At 43.2% G+C, this 21,726-nt stretch overlaps 1 protein-coding gene and 1 pseudogene across 2 annotated transcripts in view; one reads left to right on the top strand and one right to left on the bottom strand.

Annotated features, from left to right (window-relative positions):
* RAB3A (RAB3A, member RAS oncogene family) overlaps window positions 1-21,726 on the bottom strand; it is a 76,537-nt gene that overhangs the window by 39,900 nt on the left and 14,911 nt on the right. For both annotated transcript variants that reach the window (XM_089670029.1, XM_089670030.1), the window contains one exon: window positions 20,561-20,788. In XM_089670029.1, coding sequence (XP_089526155.1) covers window positions 20,561-20,788 — 228 coding nt within the window. The remainder of the gene's footprint in view (window positions 1-20,560; window positions 20,789-21,726) is intronic.
* Window positions 4,168-5,928, top strand: LOC149468518 (uncharacterized; annotated as a pseudogene).

The raw sequence follows: 21,726 nt of genomic DNA, 5'->3' as shown, positions 1-21,726 counted from the left end.
CAAGTGCAATGGAAAGCGTTGGATGCAGTGGTGTAGAGCACGCCGCCACTGGACTCTAGAGCAGTGGAAACGGGTTCGCTGGAGTAACGAATCATGCTTCTCCGTCTGGCTTTGGGGGTTGTCAGGAGAACGGTACTTGCCTGTCTGCCCTGTGCCAAGTTTGGTGGTGGGGGGATTATGGTGTGGGGTTGTTTTTCAGGGGTTGGGCTTGGCCTCTTCGTTCTAGTGAAGGGAACTCTTAAGGCGTCAGCATACCAAGACATTTTGGACAATTTTATGCTCCCAACTTTGTGGGAACAAATGGGGATGACCCCTTCCTGTTCCAACATCACTGAACATCAGTGCACAAAGAAAGGTCCATAAAGACATGGATGAGTGAGTTGCAGTGGAGGATCTTGATTGGGCACTCAGAGTCCTGACCTCAACCCAAAAGAAGACCTTTGGGATGAATTACAGCGGTGACTGCGAGCCAGGGTTGTTCGTCTGACATCAGTGCCTGACCTCACAAATGCACTTCTAAAAGAATAATCAAACATTCCCATAGACACACTCCCGAGAGAGACAAATCCGAAAATGTATTTTTTTCTTTTCTTATCTTTCAAAACTCTGTGAGGAAAAAAAAAAAAGTCAGGTGACTTGCCGACTTCAGGTGCAATTTGACATCTATGCAAATGAAAATGTCTATGCAAATCGCACCAAAAGTAGTGCATGCACTACTTTAGAAATCGGTGTGGCTCCAACCAAGTCAAAACCGCACCGATATGACCACTCTAATAGTGGACAATCGGGTGCGAATTGGCATACGATTTACAAGTCGCATGGCATGCAAATCGCATGCCAAGTTGCACCTGATGTGACCGGGGTGTAAAGCTACAATGCTAGCTCTAATGGAATAGCATAGAACCACACCTGAGATCTAAGAAACAATTCATTGAACAACAAAGACTCTTCACAAAGCAGAGTTTATAGGAATTATTGATGAGAAGAAAACAACTGCCAAAAAGAAAAAGTATTTTCTACAAGCCTTTCACATGCCTGCTGCCAAACATTAAATATGCACAAATGCATTCTCTGGTTTTCTGAGGACCAACTTAAATTTGAAATTCTGATTTGACAGAATGCTACCATTCCAACAATGAAGCATAGTAGCAGATGCATAATTTTGTGTGGGGAAACGTAAATTTAAGGGGACTGGGAAAGCAGTCGGGACTGAATACAAGATTGAGGGAGCAAATTACAGTGAAAAATTCTAGGGAAAAACATTTTATTCTGCAAGACTTCTGAGACTAAGGTTCACTTTTCTATAGGACAATGACCGTAAACACAAAGACACAGTTTAAAGCCAAATACTTGCAATGGCCCAGCCAAAGCTCAGACCTCAACTCCGGGCAATAATTTTCTACATGTCCTTGTTGCTGATTTCCTACCTTCACTGAATATGTCATCCATCTTCTGGATCACTCAGTAGTTGCTCTGAAATAGGCTATTCATCTTCAAATCAAACCGTTAATTCTCTTTGGTCTCCTGTTTGTAAGACCGGTGGCTGCTATGCCTCCTATTCCCCCAGCCACTTGGTACATCCCTTCTGTAGTTCTTTCTCCAGGAAGCAGTGATTTAATTCAGCCTTACTTGCAGTGGTGGGCAGACCGAGATTCTCAGACACATTCAACATGTACAGGCCTAATGTACCCGCCCACATTCACTACAATTCCCTTTGATAGATGGGAACTGTATTTCCTTTTACTACAGAGAGAAACTTCAATTAGACTTTTCTCCTAAATGGTAAGGATTTTCAACATTGTATTAACTGTTCAGTGCAGGGGCAGACTGACAACTCATGGGGCCCCGGGCAATAGGGGATCATGGGGCCCCTGTGTCCTTGCCCAAACTCAAAAAAGCCTATGAAAAGGGTACCAGGGGCATCTCATGGGGCCCCATACTGACCCCAGGCCCTCGGGCAGTGCCCGAGTTTCCAAATGGTCAGTCCGCCCCTGGTTCAGTGTGTTGTGTAGTAATGGGTGATTTTCTTGCCTATCCCAGATTTCTTCTTTCAATCCAATTATGACTCTTGAACAGGACTAGAAAAAATATACAAAAATAATCTCCATCCAAACTAAAATTGCAGGTTGTAGGTTGGAGATTAACTCCAAAAGACCTGCAGCAAAAGATGGCTCTACCAAGTGCATCATCAGTTGTCCAGACAACTAACAGAATTACCTTAGAAACCCCTGGCCAGAAAAGAATTTATTTTCATAGCCTAGTGTATTTTTGTGGGGCCACTCATGGGACTGTCACAAATTTTTAAACTTTATAGGATAAGTGCATATTTTAGGAGCATGTTACACCCATTTTTAGGGTATGCTCCTATGCACCAGGCTCACTCCTTTCCTGCAAAAATATGTGCATTATTTTTTTCACAAAGATGAACTTAGATCAGGAGTTTTGACTTCAGTTGGATTTAAAGGCTGTGTAATTGTTCTGGGTCACCAAATCAGCGAATAATAAATCCAGTGGGTCAGTATAACAACTGTGTTTCCAAAAAGAGATCAATGATGACTGCTTCCCATATTTCTCTCATAGCGGTTTTCCATGAATAGCATTTTATGGTGCATATGCTGTATATTAAAAGCTAAGATTACAGAACTGGGAAATGCAACCTGTAAAGAATGGGTTTTTACCTTACAGTATGAAGCTGCAAGGGCAGGGCTTCTCAATTAGTAGGGAAACCCTATCTCTGCACTGGAATGACCTGGCACAAGGTGTGCAGTTTATTTAGGCCACCAGCTTGGTTGACAATTAGAGTGTGGAAGGCATAGCAGAATATCACATGCACTAATATCAAGGATTACAAGTTAAGTTGAAAAATATTTCCCTTATCTTTTAAATCATGGTGCTTAGTATTGGGCAAACGATTGTATAATCGAGTCAAATACTAAGCATAACAATTAAACGATAACTAAACCCAAGTAGAAAAATGTAATATACTGCAGCTTACTATTCCTTGTACTGTATGTGGTGGCTAATTATTTTTTTTTCAGGTCAAGAACATTTTCAGCAAGTACAGAAATACCTATTATCTTCAATGTGTAAGAACTACTAGTCTCCCTATCCCCCATGTAATGAAGATGAACAAAGGCAGACTTGTTTGAAGTGTAGCCTGAGTGGAAATAATGACTTGCTGTATAGATACAGTGGAAGAGTGAATGCAGCTACCCCCGGTACAGGAAGTATGTTAGAAGCAGAGGACACAGCGCCTCTAAGTGTAAACTGTATAACAATTTATTATTAAAAAGTAAGTTCGGCAATTCACATCTTCTAAAAAGTATATAGGCTCATAGGGATACAGTGTAGAAAAAGTTTATAGCCAGATGTTAGTAGGTGCTCTGGAAGGGATCAACGGCCGATCAGCAGGAGGCGCTGCACACGAAAGGGCATGGATGGAGAATCCGGCTGAGTCCCTCGTATGTCCGGAGCTGATGGTGTTGACGTCTGACGTCATCGGGATGCGATGCGTTTCTGAGCATGCGAGTAAACCGCTAGGAACTGGCGTGCTCTTTCTGCAGGCATAGATCGTACACAAGGGAGGGAGGGGGAGGACAGCCTTATATAGGACAATGACGGAATGACAGACAGGCCTGGGGGCGGAGAGCGGGAGAAAGGAGCAGGGGGGCGGTACACGGAGAGTCAACGGAGCGATGAGAACATGTATATATCCTTCGTCTTGTTTTAGGGTCGGCACCGACCCGTTTTTAGGTTTTAAATGCATAAAATAACCATATAAATTTCTTTATTCCATCAAGGCTTTATGACTTTGTCAGGAACCTCTATTTCAACAAAATAAAAAAAAAATTGTTTTTACGAAATTATAAAATGCTCAAGTTGAAATTATGACCTTTGTGTTGTTAGGGTCGGTTTCGACCCAGTTATAAAAATAAGATTATAAAGCAATAATTAGAGCCAAAAAAGAAATCATAAGTTCACTGTCAACCAGCACACTGACAGCCAGCTCCTCTCCCAATCATGTGAGCTTCAGGGGGTTCTCATTTTGCCTTGTTTTCCAGTATACCTGCACAAAAACAAAACAAACAAAGACGGGCATGTCCAGACATGTGAGGCCAATTTAGTATAGAATTGGTAACTTGCAGAGTGCACATCTCCAATTTGTAGCATGCAAAAATGAGAAGATTTTCATTGAGCCAAGTTCTGGATAATATTTTTGGTGAAAATGAGGGAGAGGACACAGAGGAGCATAGTGATTTGGATGAGCAGGTTTCTGAGGAGGAAGACAATGTGGAGTATCATCCAGAAGACACAGACACATCTGATGAGTCTGATGAGGAGGCCACCGGTGTTGAAGATGCTCCCGCTGAAATATTCAAGTCCAAAAATGGTAAGATCTGTTGGAGCTCAGTACCTCCTGATGTACATGGCAGGGCAGCTGCTGCAAATGTCATCAAAATGACCCCTGGAATCACAAGGTTTGCTGTGATGAGAGTCAGTGACATCAAGACATGTTTTGAGCTATTTATGCCATTGTCACTAAAAAGAGTCATCATTGCTATGACAAACCTTGAAGGAAAAAAAGTCCATAGCAGCATGTGGAAAGACATTGATGAGGAATACCTGGATGCCTATATTGGTGTTCTTCTTCTTGCTGGCGTGTACAGATCCTGCAATGAGGCCACTGATAGTCTGTGGTACGCATCGACAGGCAGAAATATTTTCCGGGCAACAATGTCACTTCAGACCTTTCAAATGATATCAAGAGTCCTCAGATTTGACAACAGAGATACCAGAGCAAGATCTGTCAAGCTTGCCCCCATCAGGGATGTCTGGGAGAGATGGGTGCAGCTCCTTTCACTGATGTTCAACCCTGGGCCAGAGGTGACAGTGGATGAACGTCTTGTCCCTTTCCGAGGAAAATGCCCCTTCCCGCAATACATACCAGTAAGCCATGGAAGTACGGCATAAAAATCTGGGCAGCCTGTGATGCAAAAACCAGCTATGCCTGGAATCTACAGATTTACACAGGCAAAGCTGCAAGTGGCAAACCTGAGAAAAACCAAGGAAAACATGTGGTCCTCGATATGACTACTGGACTGCAGGGTCACAATACCACTTGTGACAATTGTTTTTACCAGCTATGACCCTGGACAAGAACTTCTCAGGAGGAAACTTACCATGGTGGGCACAGTGAAGAAAAATAAACCTGAGCTGCCTGCTGAAATCTTGCAGGTGAAGGACAGGGCTGCACTGTCCACAAAGTTTGCTTTTACAGACACCACCACTGTTGTCTCATATTGTCCAAAAAAAAAAAAAAAACGGAATGTGATACTTATGTCTACTCTTCACAAAGATGCAGCTGTGTCATCAGGAAGTGACAAAAAGCCCACAATTATCCTCGACTATAACAGAAACAAAGGAGGAGTGGACAACCTGGACAAGCTGACTGCCACCTACACTTGCCAGAGAATGACCAGGAAATGGCCAATGGTTGTGTTTTACAACATCCTTGATGTGTCTGCATATAATGCATTTGTGTTGTGGACCCACATCCACCAAGGATGGAACTCAACCAAAAAAAACAAGCGGAGAATGTTTCTTGAGGAGCTGGGAAATTCCCTTGTCAAGCCACACATTGAGCGAAGAGAACAGGTGCCCCGAGACCCAGATGCTGCAGTCTTGGTCAGACAGCTGCAGAGGTCACCTAGCACTTTGTCGACGCCAGCATCCTCCTCAGCCAGCCCTGCCTCAACATCATCCACAACAGCCATAACCCCACTCAGGCCACCTGATTCTAAAAGAAAGAGGTGTCAGGTCTGCCCAAGCAGTAAGGACAGAAAGACAAATGTACTGTGCTTCAACTGCAACAAATATCTCTGCAAAGAACACACTAAAAGTGTCACTTTTTGCCACACATGCATCTAAACACACACACATACATGTTCTTGCACACAGACTTTTACTCTGATTTTGTTTTTTATTAGTGTTGGAACAAGTAATTGATTTCTATTGGTTTGATTTGCTTGATTGGTTGTTTGACCTTGCAAATCTATATTTTGTTATATTTATGAGATTATATATATATATATATATATATATATATATATATATATATATATATATATATATATATGTATGTATTTGTTCTGTTTTTCATTTTGTGTTTGTACTAAAATTCTATTGCTGAAAAAAAAGAGATTTTTTTGAAGTAATTATATATATGGGTCGAAATTGACCCGTAACACCATAGATGTTACTATAGATAATAATAATAGTAAAATTAAAACATAAACAAAACAAATTTATTTCAGAGATGTGTTCTAAATCCCCTCAGTAATAGTCAGGTGACATAACAACCTTTTATTTATTTATATGATTCTCTTGAGGTTCATTTTACATTGTTTTTTAATTGAAATCGAGGGGTATACTGACAAAAAAAAAGGCCCAGTGGCCCACACCAAAAATATTAAAACCAATATTTTCATGGATAAGGAAGCCTAACAAGGTAACCAAGAGATGAGAAACAAATTGGATGATATATAATTGTTTTTAGTGTATTTTACAGCTGATTTAACCGCTTGCCGCCCTGCCACTGTGTATATACGTGTGCAGGGCGGCAGTGGAGCGCAAAACCACGTTTAAAAACGGGTTCCGCGCTCCCGACACTTTCGCCGGCAGGGGGCGCGCGCGCGCTCCCGCCGACCCGCGGGTGACACTATTTCATCCAGGAGGGATCAATCATTAGATTTCAGCCAGTGATTTCTGGCTGAAATCACATGATCGGTCCCTGTCCTATCCTGTCCTGTGTTGACATACACACAGGGCAGGATATGATGTCATTCTTCTCTGCCTGGACACATTCCGTTCCAGACAGAGAAGAAGACATCCAAAAAGTGAGTACACAAGCACTACACTACAGTTAGAACACTCTAGGACACATTTAACCCCCTGATCACCCCCCCCCTCCAGTTAACCCTTCACTGCCCTGTCACCAGTGTCACTGATCAGTGAAGCGATTTTTACTGATCAGTGTCGCTGGCGACTTCCGATAGAGTTAGCGCCCCTCCCAGATAGCACCAGATTGCCCGCCAGTACACCAGTAATCCCGTTTAACCCCTTGATCGCCCCCCCCCCTCCAGTTAACCCCTTCACTGCCCTGTCACCCAGTGTCACTGATCAGTGAACCAATTTTTACTGATCACTGTATCAGTGTCACTGGCGACTTCCGATAGAGTTAGCGCCCCTCCCAGATAGCGCCAGATTGCCCGCCAGTACACCAGTAATCCCGTTTAACCCCTTGATCGCCCCCCCCTCCAGTTAACCCCTTCACTGCCATGTCACCCAGTGTCACTGATCAGTGAACCAATTTTTACTGATCACTGTATCAGTGTCGCTGGCGACTTCCGATAGAGTTAGCGCCCCTCCCAGATAGGGCCAGTTTGCCCGCCAGTACACCAGTAATCCCGTTTAACCCCTTGATCACCCCCTCCCCAGTTAACCCCTTCACTGCCCTGTCACCAGTGTCACTGATCAGTGAACCAATTTTTATTGATCACTGTATCAGTGTCGCTGGCGACTTCCGATAGAGTTAGCGCCCCTCCCAGATAGCGCCAGTTTGCCCGCCAGTACACCAGTAATCCCGTTTAACCCCTTGATCGCCCCCCCCCAGTTAACCCCTTCACTGCCCTGTCACCAGTGTCACTGATCAGTGAACCAATTTTTACTGATCACTGCATCAGTGTCGCTGGCGACTTCCGATAGTGTTAGCACCCCTCCCAGATAGCGCCAGATTGCCCACCAGTACATCAGTAATCCCGTTTAACCCCTTGATCGCCCCCCCCTCCAGTTAACCCCTTCACTGCCCTGTCACCAGTGTCACTGATCAGTGAACCAATTTTTACTGATCACTGTATCAGTGTCGCTGGCGACTTCCGATAGTGTTAGCGCCCCTCCCAGATAGCGCCAGTTTGCCCGCTAGTGCACCAGAAATCCCATTTAACCCCTTGATCGCCCCCCTCCCCCCCCCCAGTTAACCCCTTCACTGCCCTGTCACCAGTGTCATTGATTACAGTGAACAGATTTTTACTGATCACTGTATTAGTGTCACTGGCGACTTCCGATAGTGTTAGCGCCCCTCCTAGATAGCGCCAGTTTGCCCGCTAATGCACGGGATGTTTTTTACCAAAAACATGTAGCAGAATACATTTTGGCTTAAATTTATGACTAACTTTGAGTTGACGATATATTTTTTATAGCTGAAAGTAGAAAATATTGTTTTTTTTCAAAATGTTTGTGGTTTTTTTGTTTATAGCGCAAAAAATAAAAAGCGCACAGGTGATCAAATACCACCAAAAGAAAGCTCTATTTGTGTGAAAAAAAGGACGTAATTTTCGTTTGGATGCAGCATTGCATGACCGCGCAATTATCATTTGAGTTAGTGCAGCGCTGTATAGCAAAGAAAGGCATAAATTACAGTATCTATACCATAGTTTGTAGGCGCTATAACTTTCACACAAAGCAATCAATATACACTTATTGGGATTTTTTTTTACCAAAAACATGTAGCAGAATACATTTTGGCTTAAATTTATGACTAACTTTGAGTTTACGATATATTTTTTATAGCTGAAAGTAGAAAATATTGTTTTTTTTCAAAATTTTTGTGGTTTTTTTGTTTATAGCGCAAAAAATAAAAAGCGCACAGGTGATCAAATACCACCAAAAGAAAGCTCTATTTGTGTGAAAAAAAGGACGTAAATTTTGTTTGGGTACAGCATTGCATGACCGCGCAATTATCATTTGAATTAGTGCAGCGCCAAACAGCAAAAAAAGGCCTGGTCATTAAGGGGGGTAAATCCTCTGGGGCTCAAGTGGTTAAGACACGGGTCAAAACCGACCCGTTAACATAAGAGATGGTAAAAGGAAACTAACACAAGAGGAAGGATATACACATAAAAACAGGGGACCAGATAAAACAGGAGAACAAATATAAATGCATAAAATACAGGGGACCAGATAAGCAAGGATGAGCAATAGATAATGTATAAAATTAAAAATGGAAAATCATAAATCAGGATAAGAAAATACGTAAGTATATATGGAATATGATGTAACAAACTAGAGGACATAATGAGTATAATGAATAAATGGATATGCATCAATGAGTATATAATGGAGAAATAGTGTGTGAGTAATAAAAAGGGTAATAGGTTGCATATATGTACATATAAATTATATATGTTATATTGGGAAAGGGGACCAGTGGGTATAATGAATAGATGAGTATACATCAATGAAATAATAATGGACAAGTGATGTGTAAATAAGTGTATGTATGGATAAATAGGAAATAGTGTGATAAATGAAGAGATGTAAACAATTAAATAGAATACAATACAATAGGGATGAATGTATGTTGGACAGATATTGAAATAGGATATTGTTTGTATGCACACACAAAATGAGGTGTTATCTGCGCATGCATATAAGTATGTGTGTGTTGAAGAACAACCAATAATGTGTGTGTGCATTACATCAACCGAACGGAAATGGTAAAAAGAACAATTACATGACCAAGAATGAATTCCTATAATCTTACATCTATCTCTGGTGGGATATCCCTTCCCTTCTCACCACAGACCCTTCCGTTATACATCCCATCTATCCTTCTGCCCATACACATGGCCCACACACATCCATCTCTCGGTCTCCTCGTTCCCCCATTGTTCTACCAAAAGTAACACTATTACCCAAATAAACTATCTCCACGAACCCCGAATCTGTCTCAACCAAGACCAACACCAGGGAACTGATTCTGAATACCTGTCCCCTCCATATAGCAGCTGTACCATCTATGCCTACTTCAGCCCACAATCCCTTACCCAACTCCCAAATCTCCCTCAACCAATAACATTTCTTCTCATATTCTGGATTGCAACACCACCAATCTCTCTTCCCATGATCCTCCTGACAATATCTTGGACCATCTATCCAGCATAATGCGACAACTAGTACACATACCACCACACCTCCATTGACTATTCAGACGGTTTCCACCTCCACTTCTCAACCTTTTTTATTCCCAAGTCCCCCTCAAAACAAAAAAAAAAACCTAAAAAGAAAATTCACAGAAGAGGATGACGAGGAGGACAAAAACGAAAAACAAGTCAAGATGTTTGCAGAAAATACACAAATTATAATAATCTTCAACCTATCCACTCATAACCTCCTGCCAGAAGATGTTTCTCTTCTTAAACGTGGACTCAACTTTGCCCCTACCATAAGCCCCAACTCATTCACACTATTCAAAGATCTCAACAGATTCATTAGACAATTGACCATCAAAAGATATTACCACATCCAGTCCCTTAAAACAGACCTCTGTTTATCTGAGACTCCCCTACTCCTTTATCTCCCGCCCTACTGCTTGATATTGATCTTCATCAAGATATTCTCTCCATACTCCAACAAATTCATGATGACCACCAAGACCCCAAACTTGACCTACTAACCCAAAATCGATCCACCTCTCCACCCATAAAACATACGACCTATAGACCCAAGTTCACCTTTTTTTCCCTCCCATGCCAAGGGTCCCTTTGTTGAGACCTTCTACAAAGTTGTTTATTCTGAATTATTTACACTATGCAATACTAAAACATCCCTATGTGATAACCTCAAGCCCTCTGAGAAAACAGCCTTAATAAACCTTACCAACAACACCAACATCATCAAGCCTGCAGACAAAAGAGGTGGTATAGTCCTCCAAGACAGAACAGACTACATAACTGAAGCCACCAGACTGCTTTCCGACTCCGTTACCTATACCAAACTGAAAAAAGATCCCCTACCTGAGTTTCAACTAGTAGCCAAATCCCTAGTTGACTCAGCACTCTCAAAAAATAATGACAAAACTAGAATCCGCTTTCCTATACAAAACATTCTATAAAACCCCTTGTTTCTACCACCTTCCTAAAGTACACAAAAGCCTTACTAATCCACCTGGCAGACCCTTAGTTGCTTCCATGGATAGCATTACTAGTGGCTTCTCACAATATATAGACTTCTTTTTACAGCCACTTGCCCAGGGCTTACAGTCATATCAGAGATGGGACGCACCTCATACAATTACTCAAACCATATAACTGGAATCCCACTTACTGTTGGGCCTCTTTGGACGTCAGTTCACTTTAAACGTCCATCCCACATCATCTAGGACTTCTGGCCCTACACCATTTCCTATCTGGAGATCCCCTTATCAACCCCAAGCAAGCCAACCTTATACTTGAGGCCACAAAATTCTGCTGGACACATAATTATTTTAACTTTGACGGGGAATTTTTCCTTCAACTACAAGGGACTGCTATGGGTGCCAATTTCGCACCATCTTATGCCAACCTAGCTATGGGCTATTGGGAACACCTTTACATTTGGCAAAATAACCAATTTGCAGCACACCTTACATTCTTTGGTAGATACATAGATGACATCATTGTCATCTGGGATGGCCCCCCATCCCTCAAACAAATTTGTCGCTCACTGCAACAATAACCCCTTTGGTCTACATTTCACACACGAAAAAAAAAAAAAAAAACACAAACTGTCTTGCCTTCTTAGACCTAGAAATCAGTCATGAGAATGGCCATTTTATAGCTAAAAACTACACAAAGCCTACATCAGATAATTCTTTTTTATATTATCAGAGCTGCCATTACCCCACTTGGATACAAGACATTCCTAAAAGTCAATTCTGCCGCCTCTGACAGAACTGTACAAAACAATCAGACTACATTGAACAAAGCCTCACCCTTAAGAAAAAATTGATAGAAAAAGGGTACCCCTATACACTTATAGAAGAAGCCTACAACTCTTATCTATTAAGCAAACCTGAAAAAAATCAGACCCATGGATGATTCTGACCATATAGTCAGATTCACCACCAGATTCCATGGGAAACATCGGAAAATGAAAAACATTCTAAACACACATTGGAATAAGCTACTGGAGGACCATCATCTGAAAGATATCATCCCTCACAAACCCCCCATCACCTACAGAAAAGCTATCAACTTAAATAATAAAATAGCTCCCAGCAAACTCAAATCCGTACAGTCCGATTCAGCACCTTCCCTATTCTCCACTCCCATCGTTGGCATGTATCAGTGTCGCAAGGTTCTATGCAAAACGTGTTCTTTTGATCAACATGGCCTAAAGGATTTTTACAACAAAGCAAGCATTATAAACTTAATGACTTCTATAATTGTTCATCCACTTTTGTAATTTATAGCCTCAAGTGCCCATGTGGCCTCCTCTATGTACAGTGGGGATCGAAAGTTTGGGCACCCCAGCCAAAAATTTGTATTAATGTGCATAAAGAAGCCAAGGAAAGATGGAAAAATCTCCAAAAGGCATCAAATTACAGATTAGACATTCTTATATGTCAACAAAAGTTAGATTTTATTTCCATCATTTACACTTTCAAAATAACAGAAAACAAAAAAATGGCATCTGCAAAAGTTTGCGCACCCTGCAGAATTTATAGCATGCACTGCCCCCTTTGCAAAGCTGAGACCTGCCAGTGTCATGGATTGTTCTCAATCATCGTCTGGAAGACCAGGTGATGTCAATCTCAAAGGTTTTAAATGCCCAGACTCATCTGACCTTGCCCCAACAATCAGCACCATGGGTTCTTCTAAGCAGTTGTCTAGAAAACTGAAACTGAAAATAGTTGACGCTCACAAAGCTGGAGAAGGCTATAAGAAGATAGCAAAGCGTTTTCAGATGTCAATATCCTCTGTTCGGAATGTAATTAAGAAATGGCAGTCATCAGGAACAGTGGAAGTTAAAGCAACATCTGGAAGACCAAGAAAAATATCAGACAGAACAGCTCGCAGGATTGTGAGAAAAACAATTCAAAACCCACGTTTGACTGCACGATCCCTCCAGAAAGATCTGGCAGACACTGGAGTTGTGGTACACTATTCCACTATAAAGAGATACTTGTACAAATATGGTCTTCATGGAAGAGTCATCAGAAGAAAACCTCTTCTACGTCCTCACCACAAAAATCATCGTTTGAACTTTGCAAATGAACATATAGACAAGCCTGATGCATTTTGGAAACAAGTTCTGTGGACCGATGAGGTTAAAATTGAACTTTTTGGCCGGAATGAGCAAAGGTACGTTTGGAGAAGAAGGGGCACAGAATTTAATGAAAAGAACCTCTGTCCAACTGTTAAGCATGGGGTTGGATCAATCATGCTTTGGGGTTGTGTTGCAGCCAGTGGCACAGGGAACATCTCACGAGTAGAAGGAAAAATGGATTCAATAAAATTTCAGCAAATTTTGGATGGTAACTTGATGCCATCTGTGAAAAAGCTGAAGTTAAAGAGAGGATGGCTTCTACAAATGGATAATGTTCCTAAACACACCTCAAAATCCACGGGGGATTACATCAAGAGGCGTAAACTGAAGGTTTTGCCATGGCCTTCACAATCTCCTGACCTCAACATAATTGAAAATCTATGGATAGACCTTAAAAGAGCAGTGCGTGACAGACAGCCCAGAAATCTCAAAGAACTGGAAGACTTTTGTAAGGAAGAATGGGCAAAGATACCTCAAACAAGAATTGAAAGACTCTTGGCTGGCTACAAAAAGCGTTTACAAGCTGTGATACTTGCCAAAGGGGGCAGTACAAGATATTAACTCTGCAGGGTGCCAAAACTTTTGCAGACGCCATTTTTTTGTTTTCTGTTATTTTGAAAGTGTAAATGATGGAAATAAAATCTAACTTTTGTTGACATACTATAAGAATGTCTAATCTGTAATTTAATGCCTTTTGGAGATTTTTCCATCTTTCCTTGGCTTCTTTATGCACATTAATACAAATTTTTAGCTTGGGTGCCCAAACTTTCGATCCCCACTGTAGGTCGCACTACCCGCACCCTTTGGTTCAGAGTTGGCGGCCATCGTCTCCTAATCGAAGGGGGAAAAGATGAACATAGCATCCCCAGACACTTTCTAGAGACCCATCTAAAATCCACCACTGGAGTTCAGCTTTGGGTTATCGAGGCTATGCCCACTGATTTCTCTGAGGCAGAGCACTTCCATAGGCTCTGCCACAGGGAGACTTTTTGGATAAATACCCTCGATACCATGTCCCCAGCTGGCCTCAATGAGGAGCTGGAGATCGCTACTATACTATAATTTGGATCTCAAATTTGTATTACATGACAACGGTCATCCTGTCATATAACTACATCAATCTTTGTTCACAGGTGCTGCATCTTTCTTCTTTTTTTGTCTTGGGGGTGGTCCATACCCTATTTTCCATGGGTGGTCATAGCTTTAGTAAGTACTGCAAGAGATAGATGTAAGATTATAGGAATTCATTCTTGGTCATGTAATTGTTGTTTTTACCATTTCTATTCTGTTGATGTAATGCACGCGCGCACATACATTCATCCCTATTGTATTCTATTTAATTGTTTACATCTCTTCATTTATCACACGATTTCCTATTTATCCATACATCCACCTATTTACACACCACTTGTTCATTATTATTTCATTGATGTAGCCACACAACGCTCCTGATCCAACCATCCAGACACCACTCACGCCGACCCCAACCCAGCTTGACCCAAAGGACTAGAAATAGCCGCACAACGCTCCTGATCCAACCACCCAGAGACCACGAACACCGACCCCAGTCCAGCTTGACCTAAAGGACTAGAACTCTAGCTGAATGACACTACGAGAAACCCCACTGCACGCTAGACAATCTCCAATCAAGCGCCCCTGGAAACCATCTCTCCACACCCGATCCCCACTCCCTACACCCTTAATCTCTAGCTACCAGAAGACACAGCGAGGGGATACGCCACTGCACGCTGGACTATTCCCAGCCAAGCCTCCCACCACACCTACCCGCCACCCTGTGTACCTCCCTAAAATGCCTCTTCCAGTCCTCCTCATATTCCTCTCCTCCGCTCCCAAAATCTCTTCTCTATATCCCTCTGCTCCTCCCAAACAACTGTATATTATGCCCTCACTGCTTCCTTCGCCCCTCTACAGCACCCACCACCTCCTCCTAATACTCCACCTTCCCACTGACCCGAACACCTCCACTGGTAGACTTACACGCTCCTGCACATCCTGCTCCCATGCCACCTTTCTCACCCTTCTCCTCCTAACCGCGAGGGACATCTCCCCGAACCCTGGCCCTCCACCACCTCGCTCACCCATACGGCATCCTGTCACTTTCGTGTCCTGCCGCAACCCCCTCAACCTAGTATCTGTCCCCCTGCTCCCTAAAACCACCCCCCCTTTTCATGTGCACTCTTGAACACCCGATCGGTGTGCAACAAGCTCACCGCCATCCACAACCTCTTTGTTTCCAGCTCCCTCAACCTCCTAGCGATCACAGAAACCTGGATCCAAGCCACTGACTCTACCTCCCCTGCAGCACTCTCCTATGAAGGTCTCATCTGGACCCACTCTCCAAGACCCAACGGTCGAAAAGGTGGGGGGTCACCACAGAGCACCTTCCGAGTCCTCCCAAATCCCCCCTCTCTATCCTTCTCCTCCTTCGAGGTCCACTGCATCCGACTATTCTTCCTAACCCCCCACTGCATCCAACTATTCTTCCCAACCCCCCTGAGGATTGCTGTAATCTACCGGCCTCCTGGACCCGTATCCCACTTCCTTGATGACTTTTCTGCCTGGCTACCCTGCTTTCTCTCCTTTGAGCTACCCACCATCATCCTTGGGGATTTCAACATCCCTGTCAACATCGACAACCCGGCCACATCCCAACTCCTCCACTTAACCTCCTCTTTTGCACTCGCACAGTGCATACAATCCACCACCCACTCCGACGAGAATATCCTGGACCTTGTTTTCTCCCATCTCTGCGCTCCCCACAACCTCACAAAACACCCCCTTCCCTCTCTCTGACCACAACCTTATTACCTTCTCTGTCTCCCCTCCACTCTACAGCTGATCAAATTTACGATAGCATCCTTCCCCTGACCTGGCCATGACCGCCTATAACAACTCGCTGTCAACTGCCCTTGACTCGCTAGCGCCTTTAACCACACGAAACATCAGACCCCAACCGCTCCAGCCCTGGCAGACCGATCACACCAAAACTCTCAAACGATGCAGTCGTGCGCTAGAGTGACTATGACGCAAAACCAGATCCCAACTAGCATTCACCCGCTATAAATCTGCCTTCCACACCTACACCTCCTTCCTCCACGCTGCCAAACAAGCCTACTTCCTGACCCTCATCAAAACCCTCTCCGCCAATCCTCGCCGGCTCTTCTCCACCTTCAACTCTCTACTCTCTCTGCCCCCACCTCCACCCAGCACCTCACTCACCGCCGTTGAGATTCAATCCAATCACTTCAAAAACAAGATTGACGCAATTCGCAAGGACATCGCCGCTGCTCAAACTTCCTCCCCACCCATCCCCTCTCAAACAGCAACCCCCTCATCACCCGTCTCCCTCGGCCTCACCACTGCTCAGACCTCCCCCTCACCTAACATTCCTCACACTGAAGCCCCCTCAACATTCCACTCCTTCGACCTTACTACCATTGAGGAGGTCACCAAGGTCTTCTCTGAAGCCCGTCCCACCACAACTCCTACGACCTCCCTCCTCCTCCATCCTATGCTCTCTCACCCACATCTTTAATCTCTCCCTCTCTTCCATTCCCCTTCCCTCTGAAGCACGCGCACATCACCCCCATACTTAAAAAGCCCTCCCTGGACCCCACTGACCCGAACAACCTTAGATCCAGCTCCCTGCTGCCATTCACATCCAAACTCCTCGAGCGCTTAGTCTACAATCGCCTAAGCTCCCACCTCAACCACAACAACCTCCTCGATCCCCTACAGTCCGGCTTCCATCCCCTACACTCCACCGAAACTGCCTTAATCAAACTCTCCAACGACCTGCTAACCGCCAAAGCTAAAGGTCACTATTCAATGATCCTACTCCTCAACCTCTTGGAGGCTTTTGACACAGTCGACCACCCTCTCCTCCTCAAAAAACTACACTCCCTTGGCCTCAGAGGTTCCGCTCTCTCCTGGCTCTCGTCCTACCTATAACAACGCTCCTTCAGCGTTACCTATAACGCTACCACCTCCCCCTCACTCCCCCTCTCTGTTGGGGTCACTCAAGGCTCTGGCCTCGGGCCCCTTCTGTTCTCCATCTACACCTCCTCCCTTGGCCAACTCATACACTCTCACGGCTTCAACTACCACCTCTATGCCGATGACACGCAAATCTATCTCTCGACCCCTTGCCTCACCCCCTCAGTCTCCGCCCGAATCACAAACCTACTGAACGACATATCAGATTGGATGTTGCTCCACTTCCTTAAACTGAACCTCTCCAAAACCAAGCTCCTAGTCTTCCCCCCAGCCCGCAAACCACCCCCCACTGACCTTTCCATCACGTCCAACAATGCCACCATCAGGCCCGCCCTGCAAGCCAGAGTACTTGGTGTCATTCTTGACTCCAATCTATCCTTCCAGCCCCAAGTCCAATCAAAACTCATGCAGACTCCACCTCCGCAACATCACCAAAATACGCACATTCCTAACCCCAGAAACCACTAAGCAGCTCATCCACTCCCTCATCATATCACAACTCGATTACTGCAACTCCCTCCTCACTGGCCTGGCTCGTCACAGGCTATCCCCACTTCAGTCGATCCTGAATACGGCAGCCAGACTCAGCCACCTTAACAACCGCTCCATTTCCGCCACCCCCCTCTGCCAATCCCTCCACTGGCTTCCGATTGCCCAACGGATCAAATTCAAAATCCTAACACTGACGTACAAAGCTGTCCATCATACTGCCCCAAACTACATCACCAACCTAATATCCAAGTACCACCCTACACGCACTCTCCGCTTCTCACAAGACCTTTTGTCTAGTTCTAGTCTCCTCCTCCCATGCCCGCCTCCAGGACTTCTCCAGGGCATCACCCATTCTCTGGAATTCCCTACCCCAATCCATCAGACTATCACCTACTCTCCTCTCCTTTAGGTGCATCCTGAAAACCCACCTCTTCAGGGAAGCCTACCCCACCCCCTGCTAATTCCCGACCTCCTCCATTCTTCCTACCACTCCATCCCCCACAGCTATTTCCTCTTGTACCACTATCCCCTCCCTCCTAGATTGTAAGCTCCAAGGAGCAGGGCCCTCGAACCCCTCGTGTATCGCATTGTATTGTTATTGTACTGTCGCATGTTCTGTCTCCCATTGTAATGTACAGCGCTGAACAAACTGCACTTTATAAATACTGTATAATAATAATAATAAATACTCATCTATTCGTTATACCCATTGGTCCCCTTTCCCAATATAACAATTTATATGTACATATATGCAAGCTATTACCCTTTTTATTACCCACACACTATTTGTCCATTATATACTCACTGATGCATATCCATTTATTCATTATACTTATGTCCTCTGGTTTGTTACATCCTATTCCATATATACTTATGTATTTTCTTATCCTGATTATGATTTGCCATTTTTAATTTTATACATTATCTATTGCTCATCCTTGTTTATTTGGTCCCCTGTATTTTATGAATTTATATATGTTCTCCTGTTTTATCTGGTCCCGTTTTTATGCAAATATACATGTTCTCATCGCTCCGCTGACTCTCCATGTACCGGCCCACCTGCTCTTTTCTCCTTCTCTCCGCCCCCAGCCCTGTGTGTAACTCCTTCATTGTCCTATAGAAGTCTCTCCTCCCCCTCCCTTCCTTGTGTACGATCTATGCCTGAAGAAAGTGCGCCGGTTCCTAGCGGTCCCCGTGCATGCTCAGAAACGTATCACATTCCGATGATGTCAGACACCAACACCATCAGCTCCGGACATACCAGGGACTCAGCTGGGCTTCTCCGTTCATGCCCTTCTGTGTGCAGCGTCTCCTGCTGATCAGCCGTTGATCCCTTCCAGAGCACCTACTAACATCTGGCGATAGTCGTTTTCTACACTGTATCCCTATGTGCCTGTATACTTTTTAGAAGATGTGAGTTGCCTAACTTACTTTTTAATAATAAATTGTTATACAGTTTACACTTAGAGGAGCTGTTTCCTCTGCTTCTGTTCCTCTACTCTAGAGCGTCCTTCAATCTACCACAGCCTGCCCTATTGTCAACTGGATTACCCTCTGCCTGATCTGAAACACATTCCATCTTATAATAGTCTACATGGACTGCATGATCCATGCGCCTGCTTACTCTCCCTTCACAGGAAGTGTGGTAATTGCAAGATTAGCAGAAGCAGTTAAATGAAAATAAGCATGAAAAAATAACCTCACATTTTGGTTTTTGAGTGAACAAAAGTTAAGATACATAAAAGTTCTTCAGTAAATATTTGTGTTTTCCTGTTGATGACAGATGCAAATTCAAGCATGGTTACTAAAAAAATAAGGAGAATGCATAATGTTGGTGAGTATATATTTTTATATATATATATATATATATATATCTTCTTAAAAGGCTTGGCTTCACAGCTTCTCTATATCTTAATTAATATACCTCTTTCCTAGGTTGCTCGAAAGCATCCATAGGTGTTGAACCAGGTCTACCACAGCCACCAGTTGTGTTGTGCACAAAAAATTCTCCCAAGCATTTAATCAGACATCCTGTGGTAAAGGCAGGACAGTATAGACATTGGCCCCTAAGATCTCTGCCTCCTGTTGCCATTGATGTCTTTAGAACACTCTCTAACCCACCCCTTGAATCCCCTTCCTACACTGCATGCCACTATAGAATGCCTGGAACTTAGTCTTGTATTTTACATTTCTGAACTGAAAGGGTGCTCATACAAGGCGGCCATGGAGAGGGTAAATGAGGAATGAGTAATTAGGGATAGCTTGGGTAGAAGGACAATTAAGCTGCCCATACACTATTTAAAATGTGGGTGGTTCAGCAGGGACTGGACTAATTTTGATCAGTGTGTGGCTGCTCCCACTCAACAGTGGTCAAATCACTTGGTCGACTTCTGTTGGAGGGAGATATTGGAAAGTATCTGTCAGTCACTGATCGGTGTATTCTGAAAGCAGCAGGTTCTGCTGTCAGAGTACAGGTTCTGCTGTCAGAGTACAATGTCCCATCAAAGGAGATTTCTCAATGAACCTTGTTTGAGCCGAGGGAGGAAACTGTTAGTGGTTTCTTCGTTCAGCCAGCGGGATGAATAAAAAGAAACTAACCATGTATGGCCAGCTTAAGAAAGGATTCTATTGACTGTAAAAAGTGCCATTGTGCTAGAAAAGGTGAACTTAGCCTTTAATGTGATCCTACAAAATGTATAGCATATAAAAGCGTAAAGATAGACAGTGAAAGAACAACAGGAGAAAAGTGCATGATGCTGGTAAATATAATGCTTATATGTATTGTCTCTTATTGTGATCCTTTAAAATGTATATAATCTAAAACGTAAAGACAGACAGTGCAGAAAAATCTTTCAATGGGTGCGATAATCAGATACAGATGTCTCTTGGTTAATTATACGCTTACCCAGATCTGCAGCTTGATTCTTTTATCATTTCTGTAAATGGTTTTCACTTTGAAGTCTATTCCCACCGTGCTGACAAATGCAGGGGTGAATGAGTCGTCTGCATATCTGAAGAGGAAGGAGGTTTTACCCACGCTGCTATTCCCAATAATTAAGATCTTGAACATGTAATCAAAGTTCTGGTCTGAGGATTCTTTTTGCCCATAACGGGAGTCTGTAGCTGATGCCATCTGTACAAAGAGAGATGTGCAAATTACAGCTCAATACAATAGTAAGCATTCTCTTTGTAAATATAAATAAAATGTCTAAAGTCATATTTTATATATAAATAAAAACATTTTCGCCTTTATATAACCTGGAGAAGCCTTAGGAATTTTTTGGATTCCTGCATACCCGGGCCATGTGGTATGCCGCAAAAATACCTCCATGTTTTCCCAAACTCACCAAATCATCAGATAGTTACCCCAAATACAACTATCTCAACCTATGAATACTAATCCACTACCATCAGTTCTAAATAAAGTAATAAAATCATACTTTCTATTCTTCTTACCTTTCTTATACATTTTAGCCAGTCAGTTGTCCACCGATCTCCATGGTGAAACAAACAGTTCAAAGTATTCTCTTCAAAGTATATGTAAGCCCAATCACTAAATTCTCAGTAACTTTAACAAGTTAAAGTGGTTGAAAAGCTGAACAGGTTTTTACTTTATGCTTCAATGGTTTTTATGGTGTGTTTCAAGTAAGTGCAAAAAAAGTACAAACTTGTAAAGAGAATTTGGATTTGAATATGAATAAGGCACCGTATGTTGTAGAAAAGATGCTTTGTACAAAAAAACCATCATGCAATGTCAGGCAATGTAAGCAATACAAAGTTCTGGAACCATCTATCGTTCCATACAATATGAGCCTCCTAATGGGGCACAAAGCGAGTGCCTGCAGGATGTGTAGCAGCATATAATTAATAGGGAACTACAGCCCTGATATCAAATCGTATATATAGGTGCCTAAAAAAGAAAAAAAAAAAAAAGCAATGCCAAAAAGCAATAAAGCAAAAAGAAAAAAAGAATAAGGAAAAAGAGGGAGTAGAAGAGGAGGAAGAGAAGAGTAATAGAACCAGTGAAGGCTGAACAAGCTTGTCCTTGCCGGTAGTCCTTCCAAGACAGAA

Source organism: Staurois parvus, unplaced genomic scaffold, assembly GCF_062004578.1.
Source record: "Staurois parvus isolate SC_StPar_1 unplaced genomic scaffold, SC_StPar_1.0 ptg000086l, whole genome shotgun sequence".
NCBI classification, from domain to species: domain Eukaryota; kingdom Metazoa; phylum Chordata; class Amphibia; order Anura; family Ranidae; genus Staurois; species Staurois parvus.
This window is presented reverse-complemented; position numbering and strand designations above follow the sequence as displayed.